Source organism: Chrysochloris asiatica, unplaced genomic scaffold (assembly GCF_000296735.1).
Source record: "Chrysochloris asiatica unplaced genomic scaffold, ChrAsi1.0 scaffold00042, whole genome shotgun sequence".
Taxonomy (NCBI): Eukaryota; Metazoa; Chordata; class Mammalia; order Afrosoricida; family Chrysochloridae; genus Chrysochloris; species Chrysochloris asiatica.
The window spans coordinates 12,828,028-12,848,482 of NW_006408560.1; the positions used below are offsets into that span (position 1 = coordinate 12,828,028).

The 20,455-nt window shown below is 46.7% G+C and overlaps 1 protein-coding gene across 1 annotated transcript; it reads right to left on the reverse strand.

Moving 5' to 3' along the window:
* Nucleotides 1-11,061: 11,061 nt before the first annotated feature.
* Nucleotides 11,062-19,739, reverse strand: UBE2Q1 (ubiquitin-conjugating enzyme E2Q family member 1). Its single transcript, XM_006861506.1, has 13 exons — nucleotides 19,329-19,739; nucleotides 16,807-16,911; nucleotides 16,378-16,482; nucleotides 15,698-15,748; nucleotides 13,759-13,899; nucleotides 13,454-13,538; nucleotides 13,185-13,245; nucleotides 12,870-12,960; nucleotides 12,692-12,750; nucleotides 12,543-12,591; nucleotides 12,301-12,396; nucleotides 12,033-12,099; nucleotides 11,062-11,549 (listed from the first exon to the last, which is right to left on the reverse strand). The coding sequence occupies exons 1-13, from the start codon at nucleotides 19,653-19,655 to the stop codon at nucleotides 11,518-11,520; spliced, it is 1,269 nt and encodes a 422-aa protein (XP_006861568.1). The 5' UTR covers nucleotides 19,656-19,739; the 3' UTR covers nucleotides 11,062-11,517.
* Between the last annotated feature and the right edge of the window lie 716 nt (nucleotides 19,740-20,455).

Here is a 20,455-nt window from a genome sequence, read left to right on the forward strand (position 1 = left end):
GTATAATTTCTTTTTCTTAGTCCTTTACAAAAGTGGTCCTATGCAGTATTTTTCTTTTTGTGACTGACTAATTTCACTCAGCATAATTTCCTCAAGGTTCATCCATGTTATGCGGTAGTTTACCGCTTAGGAAGAAGTTTTAAGAAAAATTTTAACTTTATTGGTGAGAAAAAGGCCAGGAAAGTTGTACCAAGAAATTTTTTCCAACACAATAATGCACTTTCTCATTTTTCAAGGGTAGCATTTATTTCATATTACTCTTTGCTCAAAAGCAAAGTTCAGAGTCTCGTCTGACATCCTCTTCTTTCTTTTCTTTTAATGACTTTTTGCTTTCATGCTCTTGATGTCATCCCATAATGCCTCTGGTCATTAGTGTCATTAATGTCTAATGTATCAAATCTGTTCTTGGAATGATTTCTAAATTCAGGTGGGATATATATACGCTAGGTCAAATTTTGGCTGTTGTGGACTTGTTTAATTTTCTTCAGCTACAGTCTGAACTTGCATATGAGTAAGTACTTGGCTTTATTTTGGATAATAATATTGAGCTTCTCCATTGTCTCTTCCCACAGATGTATCCTATCTGATTCCTGTGTATTCCATTAGCTAAGACTATCATTTATGTTGTTGAAATGATCTCCAGTTTCATTTCTAGGCCAACTACTGATCCTACTTCTTGTTTCCAATTTTTGCATTCCAGCTGCCACCAATTATCAGTACATCTTGTTTGATCAATTTCAGACTGAAGAAGTTGGTAGAATTCTTCAATGTTTTTCGTCATTGGTTTTGGTGGTTGGTATGTAAATTTGGATAATAATAGTATTAACTGGTATTCCTTGTAGGTGTATGGATATTATCCTATTACAGACAGAATTGTACTTCAAGATAGATCTTAGAATGTTCCTTTAGGCAATGAATGTGATGTCATTCCTTTTCCACATTCTCGGCATAATAAACCTTATGATTGTCTGATTCAAAATGGCCGGTACCTGTCTATTGCAACACATCATTGCCTAGGAAATTGATCTTTTATGCATCCCATTTCATTTTTGATGAATTCCAATTTTTCTAGATTCATGTTTTGTACATTCTGTGTTCTGATTATTAATGAATGTTTGTAGCTGTTTCTTCTTATTTTGAGTCATGCCCCATCAGCAAATTAAGGTCCCAAAAGCTTTTCCCTCTATGTTATTAAGGTTGACTCTATTTTGATGAGACAGCTCTACCCCAGTCATATTTTAGTGCCTTTCAACCTGAGGGGTTCATCTTCTAGTGTTGTATCAGTCAGTGTTCCACTGCAGTTCATAAGGTTTTCAGTGGCTAACCCCTCAGTAGTGCACTGTGCATTCTTTCTTTGTATTCTGTCTTAGTCTGGAAGCTCCACCGTAACCTGTCCAGCATGGGCGACCCTGCTGATATTTGAAATACCGGTGGCATAACTCTCAACACCACAGCAATATGGAAGCTACCACAGTAGAACAAACTGACAGATGAGTGAGTGGTGGTCTATATGTCCGTATTAGTCCACACTGTTTTGATTACTGTAGCTTTGTAATAAACCCAAACCCAAACCCAAACCCACTGTCCTTAAGTTGATTCCAGTGCATAGCAACCAAGGCTGTAAATCTCTATAGAAGTAGAAAGTCTCATTTGTCTCTCATGGAGTGTCTGGTGGGTTTGAAATGCTGACCCTTGAAATCACTGTAGGATAATCAGTCCAGTGCTTATCCTACAGGTTTGAAATTGCTGTAGGATAAGCAGCCTAGTGCTTATCCTACAGCGACACCAGGGCTTTATATAATACGAAAATGCAAGACAAAACCACAATGAGATAATACTTCACACCCACTGTTGTTAAGTGCTGTAAAGTCGGTTCTGACTTAAAAGTCGGTTCTGACTTATTTTTGTTGTTAAGTGCCTTCGAATCAATTCCGACTCATAGTAACCCTGTATAGGGTTTCCAAGGCTTTTAAAATCTTTGTGGGAACAGAAAGCCTCATCTTTCTCCTGCGGAATGACTGGTGGGCTAGAACGCGGACCTTGTGGTTCACGTCCAGTGCTTATCGAATGAAGTGATCCTTTATAGGGTTTCTAAGAAACAGCTGGTGGGTTTGAACAATCAACTTAGTGGTTAACAGTTCAGTGCTTATCCTGCTGTGCCACACCAGGGCCCTGCCAACCACTAGGATGACTGTTAGAAAACTGGAAAATAAGTTTTGGTGAGGATGTGGGAAAAATTCAACTCTTATCCATTGCTGGTAGGAATGTAAAATATGGGAAACAGTTTTACATTTTCTCAAAAAGTTAAATGTGGACTTTCCACTCCTATGTATACAGTAAAGGGACTTGATAGCAGAGACTCAACAGCACACCAATGTTCAGAGCAGTATTATTCATAATAGGCAAACAGCTAGAGTGCCCATTAGATAAATAGATAAACAAAATATGGTATCGCCAGACAATTCAATCATAAAGAGAAATGAAGTTTTGATACACACTACAATATGGATGAACCTTGTAAACAGTATGCTTAGTAAAATACACAAAAGGACAAATATTGTATGATCCCACTTACATGAAATATCTAAACGAAGCAATTGCATAGACACAAAAAAAGAATCATGGTTATCAAGAGCTGGGGTGAGTTACTGCAAAAGAAAGAAAGAGAAAGACTATAGCTAAAGGTAAAGAAGAAGAAGCAATGTAAACCAGGAAGTAGTATAAACATGTTGTTCAGGAATTTGAAGTAAAAACACTAAACAATCAGTAAAAGGATAGAAAGTGTTGCCTTTGGGGAATAAGTCTCCTGCTTGTTGTTGCTAAGTGCCTTTGAATCTGTTCTGATTCATAGTGACCCTGTATAGGCTTTTCAAGGTTGGTTTGAACCGCCGACCTCATAGTTAGGGGAATAAGGTTAGGAGACTTATTTTAGGAATGGCTGATTTTACTTATTGAACTATGATCATATATACATTTGATAACTGTTTTTTTTAATAAATAAAATCATTAGGAGTATTTTAAAACTGAAATATATGTTTCTCTTTCTTTTTAAGCATGGAGTCCTAAGGCATGTTAAACTCTGAGGATACCCTGTATTCCCTTTGCAAGTATCTGGCAAGCTCCTTCTTAATACTCATCCCTGTTGGAATTAGTAAATTCAATGTGTAATATTTGCTTAATGCCTCAAAAAAACAAAAATCTGCTTCCATTTATGTATAGTGAAGGCCTGAGACTATTCCCTACCCTGGGTGCTGCGAGGTAGCCGTCCGTGCCCACTACATTGTCTGCTTTTCTTTAATGTTGGACACCACTCTCAAAGTCAGAGCTGCCAGATCCTCTTTTTTGCTTGAAATGTGATAGTATAAGTGGCTTTTGTTTTGTGTTTTAAAGCAGCAGATTAACCTTGCTAAACAAATGTTACTTAGCCAGGTAAGAAAGTTAGTGGAGAGGGGCAGGGTGAAGTTTGGGACATGCTTAAACACCAAGAGAAGTTAAATATATACTAGATTGTGGACTGTCTTTCAGGGGCTCATGAATCCCTCTGGTGATGGTGGTCGGTTCTGACTCATAGTGACCATGTATAGGGTTTCCAAAGCTATAAACCTTTATGGGAGCAAAAAGCCTCATCTTTCTCTCACAGGGTTACTGGTAGATTTGAACTACTGACCTTGTGGTTAGCAGCCCAGTTTATAATCCACTATGGATATAAACAAAAACAAAAAAGGAGGAATCCACAAACTTGCTGCTGCTTAGATCACTGCAGCTTCTAGGACCCAGTTTCTTTTACTGATTAAAAAAAAAAATGTTGTGCCTGAAAAAATTAATCCCTTTTATTGTTGTTGTTAAGGAGCTCTGGAGCATAGTGGTTATGAATTGGGCTGCGAACTACAAGGTCAGCAGTTTGAAACTACCAGCGGTTCCGCTGGAGAAAGATGAGGCTATCTGCTCCCGTAAAGATTTACAGCCTCAGAAACCCTGTTCAAGGTTGCTATGGATTGGGACCAACTCGACGGCACTTAACAACAACAACATTGTTGTTGTTATATGCTATGGAGTAAGTTCAAACTCATAGTGATCCTGTATAAGGTTTCCAGGGAGTGGTTAATGGGTTGGAACCACCAACCTTGTGGTTTGCAGTGTAGTGCTTATCTACACCAGGACTTCTAGCAGGATCAAAACCAACCCAACCTGGGATTTTGATCTCTTTACAGTTTCCGGATGTGATTTTGTTTCTGTCTGCTACACCCCTCCCCAAATTCTCCACTCCTCACCCCCAGGCAGTGCTTCATTTCCTCTATTGTGCAGCATGATTACTTGAGTGCTTGTCCAGCCTCTCCCTTCAACCCTGGTGGGGGTGGGCACGCCTCTCCAGCTCAGGGTAACCTATGGCCAGCCCAGCATCCCATCCCACAGGGCAGGTATTGGTGAATTCCCTCATGCACTCATACCTGGCTCCTTCCCCTTGCTTTCCTAGAGGATTCTTCCTGGTACTGCCATCCAGGGATTGTTTCCGAGACTTAGGCTGACTGACCACCATCCACAACCTTTATGAGGAGGTGGAGCTGCTGGGGACCAGTGTCCTCCCTCATACCCCATTCTTATGGGTCATGCATGTCACAGAGGGACAGCTCATGGTGCCCTCGGACTTTGTGCTTTCTCTGGGAGGGGCTTTCCTGAGAGGAAGGTGAAGATGGAAGCCTGCTGGAGGTGAAAATCCAAAATGACCGAAGTCTTGGACCTTGGTTTCAGTCTCACTTTGTATCTTTGATTCCTTGTTGTTGTTGTGTTGTCGAGTCGATTCTGTAAAGGGTTTCCAAGGAGTAGGTTTGAACCGCTGATGTGGGACAGTGGAACTAAAATATGTGGCATTGGTAGAGAAGATATAGATGATGCCAGCAATGAGGACACTGTGTATGTGCACCCTCCAAAACCTGCACCAGAACACAGAGGTGCCGGACAGCACCTGGCAGAGGCAGATCAACAGCTGCCCTACCTGGGTGACTCAGCTGTGAAGTGTGGGACTCGCAGTCTGGCAAGAGTACCGCCTGGGCCATTCCAGACTGGTCTGGAACAGGTGTGGACCCGGGAAGGGAAGAAGGAATGGGATAGGCCCACGGGGAGAGCTACCCTTCACTTCTGTGTCTCTTCTCCTTTGGACTCTGGTTTCTTTCCTGGTGCTTTCTCTCAAGATTTTCTGCTTCTTGTCACCTTCCCAAGGAGAAAAGGGGGAAAGCAAAAGAAAGGCACTGTTCTTCCTTAAGCCTCACCCTTCAAGGCCTCTCTGTTAGGTACCGTGTCTCCCCTACCCTGACCAGGTGCTGGGTGATAGGCCTGTTGGATGCCTGGGCTGTGCCATCCCTGGGCAGCCTGGACAGTGATGACTTCTGAGCCATCGCATTTTTTTACCTCATGGAGAAAATCTAGCCATCACCTTCCTGGCTTGGGTTTCAGAGAAGGAGCATGGTGAGCAGCTGAGGCGCTTGAGGCTCTTTTCAGCATCTGTTCTTCTGTTCTTCCTGTTCTCAGCATCTGCCCCTAGCAAAACTGCCTCTTGACTGGTGGTTTTCACACCTGAACTTTAGGAGCCCCAGGGTCCCAAGAGGGACCCTCAGGTGCTGCCCAAAGTGCACCTCTGTTATATATATATATCCAGTCTTACCTAAAATGTCATTAAAAAGGGATTCTGCTATAGAAGATAACAGAATTTGAAAACCAATGGTAGAGGTTAGAGGTCTGAACATAGGGTTCTGATTTGTTCTTACTTCAGATCCAGGTATCCTTACCTTGTTCCTTCTCCAGACTGAAAAGGATGAATGGATGCTTTGGGAGATCATGAAAGGAGATGGAAGTAAAGCTGATGGTACACACACACACACCTACCTCTACATACCTGCCCACCCAAAAGTGCTATAGAAAAGTATCTCCAAAAAATGCTGGACCCTGACTCCCTGGGAGGCTGACAGGCTCTCTGGTCCTTTGTGCCCAGTGATCAAGAAGCACCACCCAGAGGTTGTGTTAGATCATTGCATGTAAAGAGGGCCCCCTGCTCACATGGAGTTGTTATTAAGTGCCACCGAGTAGGTTCCGACTCATAGTGACCCTGTATAGGGTTTCTGAGGAGCAACTGGTGATCTTGAACCACTGACCTTGCAGTTTAAACTGACTTTGCAGTCCAGTGCATTAATTCAGTGCCACACCAGGACTCCACATGGAGTAACTGGAAACAAATAATCTGGTGGTTAGGGGTCCTGAGCTTTGGACAGGCACAGAGAAGAGGAGCCCCCTGCCCTGAAGAGTAGCCCTCAGCCTGTCAGAAGGCACCAGAGTATCTAGCCCACCTGGTAGGAGTGTTGCACACCTGTCACGTGGACTTTGAGACAGCCCTGTGAGATACATAGTCAGATATAATGGCCTCCACCCTTTCAGGACGAGGAAAATACGCTGTGAAAGATGAAAAGACCCTCGTTATGCCTCAAAGCAAGGAATGGCACTGCTGGAGACTGAGCCTCCGTCTGACGTGTCATGTGAGCCCATTTCAGACATACAGACAGTTAGAAATTTGGGGGGATGTGACAGGACACTGCCTTCCTGGCTTCCGCATGTAAGCATGATGGCTCATCATGGTAAAATCTCTCTGTTTTCTAGTCTCCATCTCCTAGAGCAGAAACCCTCAGAGCAGCATTGAGTGAACACAATTTCTGTCCCCAGTAGAATTTCCCTTTAGAGTCCATCAGGACTCAGATCCCTCTAATTATTTTAACAACAATAATTATGACACCTCCCTTTATATACTCTTAGTTTGCCCTCCCCCTCTCACCATTTCCACACTTACCTCATTTTATCCTACCACTCAGGAGTTGGCACTCGCTGGCAAAGACTTGGTGGCAGGAGCTGATCTGCAGCCAGAGTACTTTCGTGTAGCTCCAGCCTCTCCCTTTCCTTGCTCTCCTGCCCAACCACGTGCCCCTGAGGTTTTGATGTTTGGTTTTGTAGACATTTTGAATTTGTGTCAGGTTATCCATTGCATCCTGAAAAGAGAAATCATCAGCACTTTGAACTTGGAGATAACCACCCCTGTATGTAATCAGCTGGTCCCACTCCCCTGCCACCCCAGAGTCTCAACTATAGGTCACTGCCCTGGCCTGGGTACCACAGATTAACCTGCCACTCCCCCTAGAAATCACAGCCTGCCTTCCGACTAGGAGTTTCTCTTTCTCTTCTAGTTGCATGTCCTGAAATTCGAGGAGTTTAAATAACAGGATGACAGTCAACTTGTCCCATCTCCTGTCCCCCTCAGATCCAGAATTTGCCCTCTGGTGCCCCTTTAGCTCTTGAGGCTTTAGGGGTGAAAAATGCCATACTGCTGCCCTGGATTGATTTGATTCCCATTTGACTCCACCCCAGCTCACCACTGAGAAAGAAGAGAGTGAAGTCTTCATTTACCATGGGTCTTCACTTCCCAACTTCAGCATGAACATTTGGACCAAATGTTGGAAGTTCCTATTATGTTGAAAGCCTGAGGCAACCCTTGTGTCCCTCCCTGTATCTCTCCTTGGCAACCCAGAGCACAGTATCAGCTATCCGAATGGATTCTGAAAAACAGAGGGGTCCACTGCCTAGTTTTCCTGGTATTCCTTGGAGAATCTGGAAGAGCATTTAACCAATGTGCTTAACCTTAGCAAATAAAGATTAGTATCTTTCATGAGTTTTGGGAAATGAATACCTCTTTCTGGCCCCTTGTCCGCACCCCTGACCTCTGCACTGCTGTAAGATTGAGATGCTATTGTTTGGCTCAACTACTCATTCAGGGCCCTGTGTATGGGCTATGGGCAAGCAAACCCAGTCTCGGCTAGCAATGCACTCCTGAAGGGTAGGGTGATTACCTAAGAATTTGTTTCATCTCACCATGCTTGCTTTCTTAGTGGAGAGGAGAAAATCTGTTCATGATGACACCACGGCCTTATCATTATTATTTTATGCGTTGTAACTCTGGTAGCGTAGTGGTTATGAATTGGGCTGTGAACCTTAAGGTCAGCAGTTCAAAACTACCTGCTGTTCTGCGGGAGAAAGATGAGGCGTCTGCTCCTGTAAAGATTTACAGCCTCGGAAACCCTGTACAGGGTCGCTATGAGTCGGAACGGACTCCACGGCACACAACAACAACTTTAATATAACTTTAAACTTAAGGTCATAAAATAAAGAGTACTTGACAAGAAAAGTAGAAGGTTCTTTGAGTTGCTACTACAACCTCCCTTTTGTTGTATATTGCCTTCCCCATCAGCCATGTTAACATGTGCTTACCCCCTGGTCTGTAAATAATTTCCCCTTCCATCCCACCCCTAGTAACCGTCACAGAATATTTTTTCTTTTTTTTTTTTAGAATATTTCTTTTAGCAATAAAACCTTTTATTAACTTTTTTTAAAAGCTTTTATTATGAATTGAGTGATAGTTTACATGGGAGAACATCGGTTTTGCATTCATCCTACTGTATTTTGTTTCATTGCAATGATTACAATCTTCTTCATGCATCATCGATTAATAGTGCTTGCTTCTATTCCCTCTTATGTACACAAAAACATGCAGGAATATATAATTGTTTAAACAGCCAAAGGGCACATTCTGCAAGCCTGCCTCCTGGCCGCTAGCACACAGCCTTTCTCTTTCCATGAGTCTAGAGTCCTCAGCTGCTCTATCTCTTCATACCAGCACCTCTGTCTCCATCTCTGGTATCTCTGCTTCTCTGGTTAGGGTTCCATGTTCTCTCTTGGTGGTCCTAGGGTCCTCTGTTCCTGGAACTTTTATTAACTTTTGACAACAGTGGTCTCATACGATGTGTCTTTTGTGACTAATTGGCAATGTGGGTTAATGCGCTGGACTGCAAAGTCAATGTGAACCACAAAGTCGATTGTTCAAGTTCACCAACTGCCCCTTGGAAACCCTACACAGGTTTGCTATGGGTCAGAACTGATTGAATGGCACTTAACAACATCCTCCAGGTTCATCCATGTTGTGAATTGTGGTGCTGTTGGATAAGCACTGGACTGCTAACTACAAGGTTGGTGGTTCTTTGAATCTCTGACTGGATCACTATGAATCAGAACTGACTTGACAGCACTTAACAATGTCTTCCAGGTTCATCCATATTGTGAGGTGTTTTGTAGATTCGTTATTCTTCCCTGTTGTGTAGTACTCCATTGTGTGTCAAGGAGTTAAAGGTAAATATTGTTAACTGATGGTACATGGAGGAGATTGCAGTCCTTGTAATGAAGTATATGGTTTGTTAAATATAAAACTGATGATTTGCTCTGTAAACCATCACTCAATTCATAATAAAACATTTCAAAAAATAAGAGTTGGTGTTACACAGCTCACAGGTGTTCTTCTGTCAACTAGTGGTTACGAATTGGACTGCGAATCTCAAGGTCAGCAGTTCGAAAACTACCAGCTGCTCCGCAAGAGAAAGAGGCTTTCTGCTCCCGTAAAGATTTATAGCCTCGGAAACCCTATACAGGGTCGCTATGGGTCGGAACCGACTCGACGTCACATAACAATTCCTTTAAAATGGGAGTCTTGGTATGGTGCTGTGGGTTACTACGGTAGACTGCAAAGTCGGTTTGAACTGCAAGGTTGGTGGTTCAGGCTCACCAGCTGCTATTTGGAAACCCTCTACAGGGTTGCTATGGGTTGGAACTGACTGGACGGCACTTGACAGCAAGAAACATTCCTTTAAATAATTTTATTAGAGCCAAATTATTTAAATAATTTTATTTGTTTCATCCTTTGGTAGATGAGAAAAATACAATACAAAATACATTATACATAGGACAGCTCACAGTACACATTACTAAAAACACAATCTACATTCCAGCCAGGGCAGGTGATAAGTTCAGAAGGAAGCCACAGAGGCCTTGACAACCAGATTTCAGCTCCATGGAGAGTTCTCCCCTTGTGTCCTCTCTTTACCCCAACCTCAGCATCTATCAGCACTCCTCATACATGGGTGTGGGTAGAGCAGCATTGAGTAGGGGCTGGAAAACTCATCATTCACCTCAAAGGAAAAGGGAGGTGGGGAGGGAGATGGCCCATGTTCAAATGGCCCTGGCTCAAAGCATCGCAGGTCTCTTGCTGGTTCCCAGGCAGTTGTCTCAAGTCTGGGTTTCTATGACCAGGTCTTCACTTAGCCATCTCTGGCCTGTCATTACGTTCATCATTCAGTCTCTAGGCATAGACACTCCTGAGAGGCTGTCTCAGTGCCAAAGCGAGTTCACTGAAGAGGAAGTGCAGGCAGTAGTACCTACTCTGAGAAGCCAGGCCCACCCTGTCCTTCAGCATGTACATCTGGCACAGCCCCAGTTCTGTCTGGCCCCCTCACATTCCCAGAAGCACTTCCCTCAGCCCCAAGCTAACACTTTCCAATAGGACCCGCCTTGTGGGAAAGCCTTGACAGAATCCACACCTCCTCCAGCCAAACAACAGTATGCCAGTGTTCTTTGACAAGACCAAATGCAACAAGGCAGGAGGAAGAGGAGCGTAGGAGTCACCCAGTCACCACTCCATACTACCTCGGGGAAGGCCTTCTGGGCAGGAGTAGAAAGCAGTGAAGACCCAGGAATTTTAACTACCCAGCACATTGCTGCGACCAGAAAAGACCACATACACACACACATAGGAGACTGCACCCCGACTTCCATTCAGTTCATTTGAAAGCAATTCTATGAAGCAGACTCTTACTCCTTTTTCTTTTTCCTAGAAATTTGAAAACATTTCAGTGACTGGAACAGTAGTCCTAGAAATTTAGATCGGTCTCAGACTACTACGTAGTTGTTTCTCAGGCAGGTGCCACATTCCAAAGGGACCAAGTACTGCTGCTCCAGAGTTTTGGGGAGCAATCTAGATCAAGGGGGTGACCAGGGCATGCGCTCCAGCAAAGCACAGCCTCTTGTCATCTCTCCAAGCCAACAGTAGGCTGGGCACCTCTCCCTCACCTCCCAAGTAATTCAGGGGATGGGGGTGGGGTGGGATGTAGGAATTAAAAATAAAGATGAGTCAAGACCAACATCTTCAAATTAACAAACTGTAATTGTTTTCCCAAAGATACATTTTTTCCATACACATCCATCATACACTGTAACCAAAAAAAGCAGTGTACATGAAATAAGAGAAAATAAATTAAAAATCCATAGCATAGGTAAGGAGGCTCTAGTCTGGAGCACAGCTGAGTTCCAGCAATATAAGGAGGCTCGAAAGTTCTTTTATAAGAATGCCGGCTAGCAAGGGTTCCAGCAAGGTGGTTGGTTGGTCTGTAAGTCAGTCTTGAGTACTTGAAACAGTTCTGTGTTTTGTTTTTTTTCCTTAGCGTTTAGAATAGCCATCATTGTCCTGCAATAGGCAGAGCTATCCCATCCAGGAAAAATGAGGGAGGGAACCACAGAGGCAGCGTGAGATCCAAATACAGCATTCAAAGGTAATTGGTCCAGTGGTGCCTGGGGGAGGAGGGTGGGAAGGGCTCTCCAGGGCTAGCCATCTTCCTTTGGGGGTGTGTACCAGCCTGCCAATAAACAGAACAAGATACAGTCATCAGGGAGGTGGGGCTGCAGTCTAGTCCTGACCACTCACCACTCAAGATACCTCCAGAGTTGGAGATGAGAAGATCCTAGGAAGGGCTGTCCTATGCAGGGGGAGAGGTGGTGGATGGGAAGCTGAGAACTACCTGCCAGGTGACCATAATGGAAGGGAAAATCATGAGCCCAACCTGATGTGACAGAAGAGTTACATGAGCCTTTTCAGAGAGTGGCAGGGAGCAGGGGCAGTACATGTCTGTACGGGACAAAACTACTGTGCCTTTCTGGGAAAAGAGCTTGCAGATGTTAGCAGCCCTTCTCTGAGGAACAAGGAAGACCTGGGCTGTGATCTGATACGGGTGGTAAAACTTAGAAACCAAAGGAAGGGGTTCCTGCTATTTGGCTGGAAGTGGAAAAAAACCTCTGGGCTGGCAAGTGTCCGAATCCCTGAGTCTTGATTCCAGCCTCACCGTTTTTTTCGTGGATCTGCACCAAGGACTTGTAGGACTGCTGTGCTCTTGTCAGACTGTATTGAGACTGGGGAGAGGAAGCCACCAAATCAGGCCATAGCCAAGCTGCCCCTCACATTCCACAGGCAGTTGACACACAATTACTTGCACTTGGGGGGCCCCGTTGGGCACAGCCCTGCCACAGCCTTAGGCTGCCCTCAGACTGAGGTCCCGCCCCATGGGCATCCCAGGCCCTCTCACCCAGTGCCGCCCGCCTCACCCGCCTTACTTTGTTGGCTCCAAACTGCACTCGTGCTTTCCCCTTCACCAGCGTGGCACTGATCTGCATGATCACGGACTCGATCGAGTAGGCACTGCTCCAGCCCTGGGAGCAGGAGGATCAGGGCAGGATTGTTCTCCAGACAGTTCTACAAGCACCCTGGCCCTTCCCTCCCAGCACAGCCATCACCTGTGTGCCCATCACCCAGCCCTGGTCCCACCTGCCCCACCCCACACAAGTAACCAACTCACCTGTTTGGTGAGGAGTTCCATGCAGATGGCACCTCCACCCAGAACATACCTGCAGAAGAAAGGCTGGTCAGCGGTACCTGCTCAAAGCACCAAGCCCCTTCCTCACCCTCTGCATCAGGTGGTTCCCTCTCCCCCTTGCCACCACTCACCCTCCGGAGAGGACTGGAGACACAACCCTGACAAATGGTGGGTCAAAGGGAAAATTATCCTAAGAGAGACAGACACGATGATCAGAGATGGGAGGTCAGCATCTTCCCCAAGACTCGAAGGCAGAGGGAAGACCAGGCCAGGGAGGGAGGAAGGGACTGGTAAGGAAGACGATCTTACTTTAAAGGAAAAGTTAAGTAGGATGAAGTCAGCTCCTTCTTTCTCTTTGAGGATCTGGAGATCGTTGTGCAAAGCGCTGTCCTGGTCAACTCTATGAAGCAAGGAGTCTGAGCTCAGGCTCCTGGTTCCAGACCAGGAGCCTCATAACAGCTCCCACCCCTGCAGCTTAGCAGCAGATGGGCAAACCACTGCCCACACCCATTCCTGGGACCCTGCAACCAACAAGTTGGATGGGTCTGCCTTCGGGACTCCCACCATAGTAGCTGCATTCACAGCACTCCTCAACTTCCTTTCCAATCCCAGAGTCCCACTCACTTGAGGAGTTTGACATTCCAATCATACAGACTGTCATTCACGAGTTCGACTGCATAGTTTCCTGGAAGGAAGAAGGCAGGTGTTACTGGGATGGTTCAGATGGTAAATGGTCCCTAATGCAGATTCCTTTTCCAGGCAAAGGCTACAGGTTCACCCTGGATAGAGAACGTCATAAGCAGTCATGTATTCCAGAACCTTCTGGGGTCCCTCCCCACCATCGTATCTTTCATCGAGAAACTCCTATTCAGGTCCCTCTGACGTGAACTCACCGCCTTTGTAACTCTGTGATCGGTATATATCCCTGAGCTCCTTCATCAGCCGGTCAGTGGCCTGCACCGAGCCAGACACCGCACCCTGCAAGAGAGGGACGACAGGTACATCCCAGAGTCACATGATCTGGGCCAAGTGCACTAGACCCTGGGGGCAGTCTGGCAGCTTGTCCCAGATTAGGGAAGGCTTAGGCACACCCATGATCCATCACTGCTCCCCATACTGATGTGTGATAGCCTACCACCTCCCAACTAGCAGCCACCAACCACTTTGCCCAGCCTCTTTCTAGACGGCACGTACGTACATTTAAGTAATCTTGCCTCTGGTTCTTTTTAATTTTCTCTAATATGGCCAAGTTTTCTTTTCCAATGCCATCATCTTCAGACTTCTTGCCCTCAGCTGGCTCTTCTTCTTTCATTTCATAGTGATCTAGATCTTCTGTGTCCTGGCAGAGGTGGGGAGGGAGTGGAACAGAGGAGAAGAAAGAAACCAACACAGGTTGTGAAAGAGGCCATCAGCTTCCCGTCTGGTCTACGGCCAAAAAGTAAGGAGGCAGCCATCTAGCAAGTTAGGAACACCACATTTTCATTTCTGATATAATACCCAGCCTTCCTTTACAGTCTGAAAGAATGAGGCAAGTGCTTCTCTTATTTGGGTCTCAGGAGCGAGTAAGGACCTAGGGTAAGTAGGTAGAGACTTAAGTCCTCTAGGGACCCAAAGAGACCTGCTTCCTAAAACCATCCCTAAAATGCTTCCTTGGCAGCAGAAACTCTTGCCTAATTCTTAGCAGAATGACTCTGACCTCACACTGTGACTCAAAGCTCTATTTCACTAGGTGACTATTGCACTCAGGAGTTCTCAGGGTCTCAGGTCTGAAGGAGAAACCTAATCATAAATCTCCCCTCTCTCCAAGTTCAGGCCCGCATCAGTTACATAGAGATATCCACAGCCAAGATGGAAAGGAGGAAAAAGGGGTTCCAGATAGGGAGGTGGTGGTCATGAACTGAGTACTTTATTCATCCTGCTCTAAGTGAGCCAGCAGCTCATTGTGCATGTGTTGGGGGAAGGAGGGAAGGTGAAGTCCACGTCTGGGGCCCACTCCTCTCAGTGAGAGTGGGCAAGGGAGGCAGAGTTGACCACCATCTTGGAGGACTGAGTTTCATGAATCACCTCTCTGTGTGGGCCATAAAACCCTTACAAATTTATAGAACTTGCAAACCCTGGGACATTAATCTAAAGCTAGAAAACTAAAGTGGTCTCCTTGCTCTGGAAGGAAGAGACAATGCTCATCTCTTAATTACCACATTAGTCTCTAACACTACTAAATGTTTATTATACGTCAGGTACTGTACTAGGTGCTATACCCACTAGCTTATTTCATTCTTACAATTACTGTATCATTATCCTATCATTATCTCCATTTTACAGATGAGGACACAGAGGTCTAGTGAGGTTAATTTGCATGCCCAGAGTCATACAACTCTTAGCAGAGATTATCTCTTATACCAAGTTCTGACTGGCTCTGAAATTAAATTCTTAAGCATGAAATTACATTATTCTAAAATATTGATGCTTTTAAAGAATTGTTTTTGTTCAGTGTTGTCAAGTCTGTTCTGACTCATGTTGTTGTTAAGTGCCATCAAGTCAATTCCGATCCATAGCAAACGAGTCAATCCCGACCCATAGCAACCCTGTATAGGGTTTCCAAAGAGCAGCAGGTGAGCTTGAACCACTGACCTTTCAGTTCAAACAACTTTGCAGTCTGACACATTAACCCACAGTGCCACACCAGGACTGACTCAGATAAGATAAATTAGTTAATACTTACCGTGTCTCATATAGCACATTCTACGTGCAATAATACCTCGTTTAATCTTAAGGACAAACTGAAGGCACAAAATGCAAAAACTATAGCTTAGTGGGATTAGGTGCAATCCTCCAAGTAACACAACTAGGAGATCTTGGATGTAAACTCAGTCTGTCTAACCCGTCAAATATTTGGTTTAAACAGATTTGCAACTTGCTGATCCTTTGTGCTACCTTCAGTGGTTGATGTGGGCGCCCTGTTTCCTCCACTACACTAACTGCTGCTCTAGATCAGTTCATTTGTCTTTATTCCTTTGGTATTTTTCTCTGCTCAGTTCTAGTCTGGAGCTGTGTATATATAGTGGGAGATCCATGCTGCTGACTCAAAGTGCTTCCTACCAATGCTGGTACTCCTGTCACCCCAGGGACAAGCCTACCTCAGGCATCTCCTCATCTTCATCTTCTGAAGACACGTCCTCCTGTGTGCACTGCAGTGGGGAAGGGAAAGATGGAAATCAGAGTCCAGTGATTTCCTGGAACACAGTCCCTGTCTTACTCCCAGGCCCCTAGCACTGGACACCATGCTGCCCGTAATGCCTCTCTACCAGCCAGACCAGAATGAGCAATGGTCCAAAGAGTAACTCTGGTGTCACATCATTAGTCTCCTCCTGCCATATGCCAGTGAATCCAAGAGAAGGAAAATGGGAGTTTCTGTCACCTACCTCACAAATCCCAGTTTAATTTTCCTAAAACCTTTCCTTTACTTGATGTTCTCTAGATTGAAATTGCATTCTTGGTTCTAAATGAGACCTGCGTCCCCAATGACCAGCAACTGCTATTGCTAAGATTATGGTAAAAATACCCCCTCCCTCTTAACAGGAGAGATAATGTTCATGAGAGTGAATTTTGGTAAGAGAGATGAAGCTACTAGCACCCCATTTCGCTAGATTCCTATCTAGAGGAGTAAGAGGCTGGGAGTCAGGACATGTAGATGTTCCTGGAGTGGGAGGGGACAGAGAAAAACTACTGCAGATTTTCCTCAATGAACAAGTGTTTATACTGAGGCTTGTCAGTGTAGAAACTGTACCATAGGGCCCAAAGCACTCCAGATGCTCACCTGCTCTGCTGGCAAGGGCTGGTCCAGCATCTCTACATCTGGATGCTGAGGGAGGTTATAGAGTTTACACAGGTCGGAGATGATCCTCTTCAGATGCTGCAATAGCTGGGGGTGGGGCACCAGAATGACGTCAAATACTCCATTCCCTACTCAATCTGCTAAAAGCTCAAGCCCTAAAGCAATACCTAGTTCTCTAAACCTTATGGACCACGTGGCTATGGGCTGAGTCTGCTGGACGACCAATCCTGGGATGGGTGCAGTAATCGCTCTTTGCCTTTGGCAAGTAACTCTCCTACGGAGACTGCCCCAACACGTCCAGTCAATGATAGCATCTACTTTCCAGATATAATCTCCCTTCCAAGAATATCTTCAGGACATGGGCCTCACAGAAGTAAATGTCCCCTCACCCTCAAACCACAGCACCCTCACCAGAGTATTCCCTTTCTTTATGTCCACCAGTCTCTCCAAGACAGCAGCCAAGTTAGGGTCATCAGACTCCACCGACCAGATGGGGGGTACAGCAGGGTAAGACTCCTAAGGGGAGAGGAGCAGGGAGAGTAGTCAAAGCGGGAGAAAAAGCCAGTCTTTACCTGCATCTCTCCTCCCTCCCAAACACACACACACACACACACACCCGCACACAACAGCCCATTTCAGAGTCTACCCTACAAATCCTGTTGTTGTTTAAGGGCTGTCAAGTTGGTTCCAATTCACATCGACCCTGTATAGGGTTTCCAAGAAACAGCTGGTGGGTTTGAAGCACCAAGCTTGTGATTAGTAGTCCAGTGCTTATCCTACAATGCCACACCAGGATCCCTACAAATCCTAGACCGGGAGGGCCTTTTCCAAGAAGAACCTTTTCTCTTTTCCTTAAGAGTAAAAACCAGGGAAAGCAGCAAAGCCAAAGCCTAAGAATAGTGAGACCTCCTGATCTACTGTACTGTCTCCACACATTCCAGATGTAAGGTTCTCTCCACAACCATCCCTCACAGTTTGAAAAGACAACCCTCTGCTTTTCAAACTCCATAATCAATTGAGGAAGGGATCATCTCATCATCACACTGGTATCAGAAAAACACAAAGACTGCAACTCACTTTAACTGGGGAAGAACTACTGAAGACTAGTTCGTACCTCCAGAAACTAAGAGCGTCAAGAAGACTCTCCCACTCCACCCCCAGCAGAGACCCTCAAAACCCAATTCTTCCATCTCTCCCTTGGGAACCTGCCACCCTCTCAGTCCAAGCGTGGGCTGTAGGGCTCCACATGGCAGGCTGGGAGAAAGAGGCCTACGCCATTGACATTCCCAGCATTCCTGAGCCATGGTGCTAAATGCAGCCTGACCAGATTCCCTCACTACCCAAACCATAGGGGCCATTTCAGGCCAATTCTCACTTTTAGGGGTCAGAAGGAGTGTGACTGGGAACCCCCTATAAACTAGCTTCCCACCATGGAGACAGAATGGCAGTTAGAAGGGGACAACGCTGCCCTTAGGGAACTGGAAGCTTAAATTCAAGAACCAAAGGAACTCTTGGGGTTTCCAAACATGCCAAGGAAACCATCCACCTCTACTATGGATCTTAGCTCTGCCACAGTTGTAATTCTCAATATTGTAGGCAAAAGCGATCAAAGATGCTAAATCTTCACCTAAGTTTCCCTATTTTCACAATCTAATGTTTTAGTTAAAGGGGTTATGAGAAAAGAATAAGACACATGAGTTTTGGTGGGTCACCACCTAATCCAAGTTGAGGCTTGCCTCAACAAACATTGACCTAGCATGTCCAGGTTTGATTGAGGAAATTCACAAGTCTGTCGTTTTCTAGACTACTGCCATTAGCAGTCAGCCTACCTGGTTAAAGTGCTATCCCATGGCTCCCTAGCTAATGCTCGTGGCAGGTGAACACCATCAAGCAATAAGCAATATAGGTGCTTTACCACATAGCACCATGGAACCCTGATGTGGCGCTGTAGGATAAGCATGGTACTGTGAACCATGAGGTCGACAGTTCAAACCCACCAGCTGCTTCTTGGAAACCCTATACAGGATCTCAACAGTACCTAAAAACAACAACTACCAAGTCGTCCCACATATCACCAGAGGTCAACCCTCTTCAGAGGATGTTTGACAATAGACCAGGTACAAGTGAGAAACATGGAAGGTTGTCTAGTCTAGCAAGCTTAGATGCTAACTGAGGAGGAAGGAACTGTTATGCTCACAATAAATGGGGTAGCCCTTGCACATCACCACCATTACCAGGAAAGGAAACAACCCAGGGCAATTGGAGACATGCACAGAGAACAGGGAGAGGAGTGGCAGATCTACTACCAGCTGGGGCAGAAGAGGAGAGTCAGAGGTTATACCAGGAGGTAAAAAAATAATAAAAGGGATCTAAAGGAGAGAAAGAAGAGCAGATGAACTACCAAACTATCACTTGGTAAAATTCAGAGACCAAAAAGGAGCTGGCTTGAGTCATGCCTGGGCAAAAATCCCACAGGTGGTAAGATCCTAAGTCAAAGGAACTCCTGAGAAGGGACATTATGGCAAAGTGCAGAGTTCCAGGCTAGGGCCTTCCAGCTGGGTCAGTGCAGAGGCCTGGAAAACCTTGAAATGAGAGTGGGGGAGGCAATGGGGCATTCTTGGGTGGCAAGGTAACGTCGAGGAGAACTAACCAGCCAAAAGAAACCCTAATTCTGAACCTTTGGATGTGGGTGGGTTGGTGGAAAGGGGCAGCGGGGGCGCCATATGTCGGAGTGTCTCTCACTATCAGGATCAATAGTAGAGATTGTGAGTGAACGGAAGAACATTAAAGAGCAGAAACAGGTGAAACCTGTGGGAAGACGCCGAGCCCTGAGAGGGGCTTTGGCCTCCCAGTTCCTACGAGAGCCAAAAGCTGCATGGGGTGATCCCTGACAAGGGGGCCCCCGGAGAGGTGCACGCAAGAGGGGTCCTCACCGTGATGTTGCAGTGTATGCGGACGGGATCCCCAGGCACCGACCCCCGTTGGGGGAGATGCGGTCCGGGCGCGGCCCCTGCCCCGGCCCCTCCGGCCCCAGCCAGCAGGAACTCGCAGCTCAGCTCGTCCAGGCAGGCGCTGGCAATGCGGAAGCGCTCGTGGCCTCGGTGGAAGATGGACTCGAGCAGCTTCAGCTCCCGCCTCAGACAGGGCCCCGGTCCCGGGCCCCCCCCTGGGCCACCCCCGGCCCCCGGCGCCGCCCCCTGGCCCCCCAGATGCTGCCCCGGCCCCGGCTGCTGCTGCCCCTGCGGCTGCGGCTGCTGCATCCTCCGCTCCGCTCCGCTCCGGGGCCGGCGGGCCGGGCGCCTCCGGCCTCCACTCCGGGCTCCGCCGCCGCCGCCGCCGCCGCCGTCCGCACTTCCTGATCCCCCCTTCGCCAAGATGGCGCCGCCGCCACCTCCGGGACAGGGCCCCCCCCTCCGCTCGCCGGCCCCCACCAGCCGCCGGAAGCCGCGTGCCCCTCCTCCTCCACCACCTTTTCAGCAGTCCCGCCTCTGTCCCCCCTCACGTGATCTCTCAGAGGCTGGCCTCTTTCACGTGATATTTGTCTTTCCCGCCCCCTTGCTCTTGCCTGCCACCCTTTACATGTGACTGGAGCTTTGAGCTCATCTCTCTAAGCGCCTCAGTGCGTATGTACGTACGTCATGCGTGCATGCGCACGACGGTCCTTCGCCGGCTGTCCCCTTACACGTGACCCGGCGCCGCGTGCTCCCAGGGGCTGTCCGCGCGGGACTTGTTTCCTGCTCTGGGACCCTAGTACCTGGATTTTGGTCAGCGGTGAGGGTTTCGGGAACTCGGTGGGCAGACAAGAAAGAACGAGAACTGCGGCTGTAGCCATATCGTCTTTATCTTGCACCCCAATTCTGGTCTACAGCTCCAGGGCCGGAAGTCCCCAACCCTCTACCCACCGTGGGAATTGGCACTCTGTGCTACACATTCAAAGAGGGGACTGTGGTCAGGGAAGGAACTAGGGACTGGGATACAAGTGGCTCATATTTGTCCCGGTCCTGCGTGAATTCGCTGTGTGACCTTGTGCTAGGCATTTTTCCTCGGAGCCTCATTGTCC

Bases quoted from the DNA above. Each gene is read 5' to 3' on its own strand.
- UBE2Q1 (XM_006861506.1), bottom strand. From the start codon at position 19,655: ATGCAGCAGCCGCAGCCGCAGGGGCAGCAGCAGCCGGGGCCGGGGCAG. The intron at 16,483-16,806 runs GTGAGGGTGCTG...CCCCACCCCCAG, and splicing joins TAAAGAAAGGGAATACTCTG to CTATTGCAGCATCTGAAGAG. The intron at 12,100-12,300 runs GTAAGGCGGGTG...TCCTCTCCCCAG, and splicing joins TGCAGTTTGGAGCCAACAAA to TCTCAATACAGTCTGACAAG.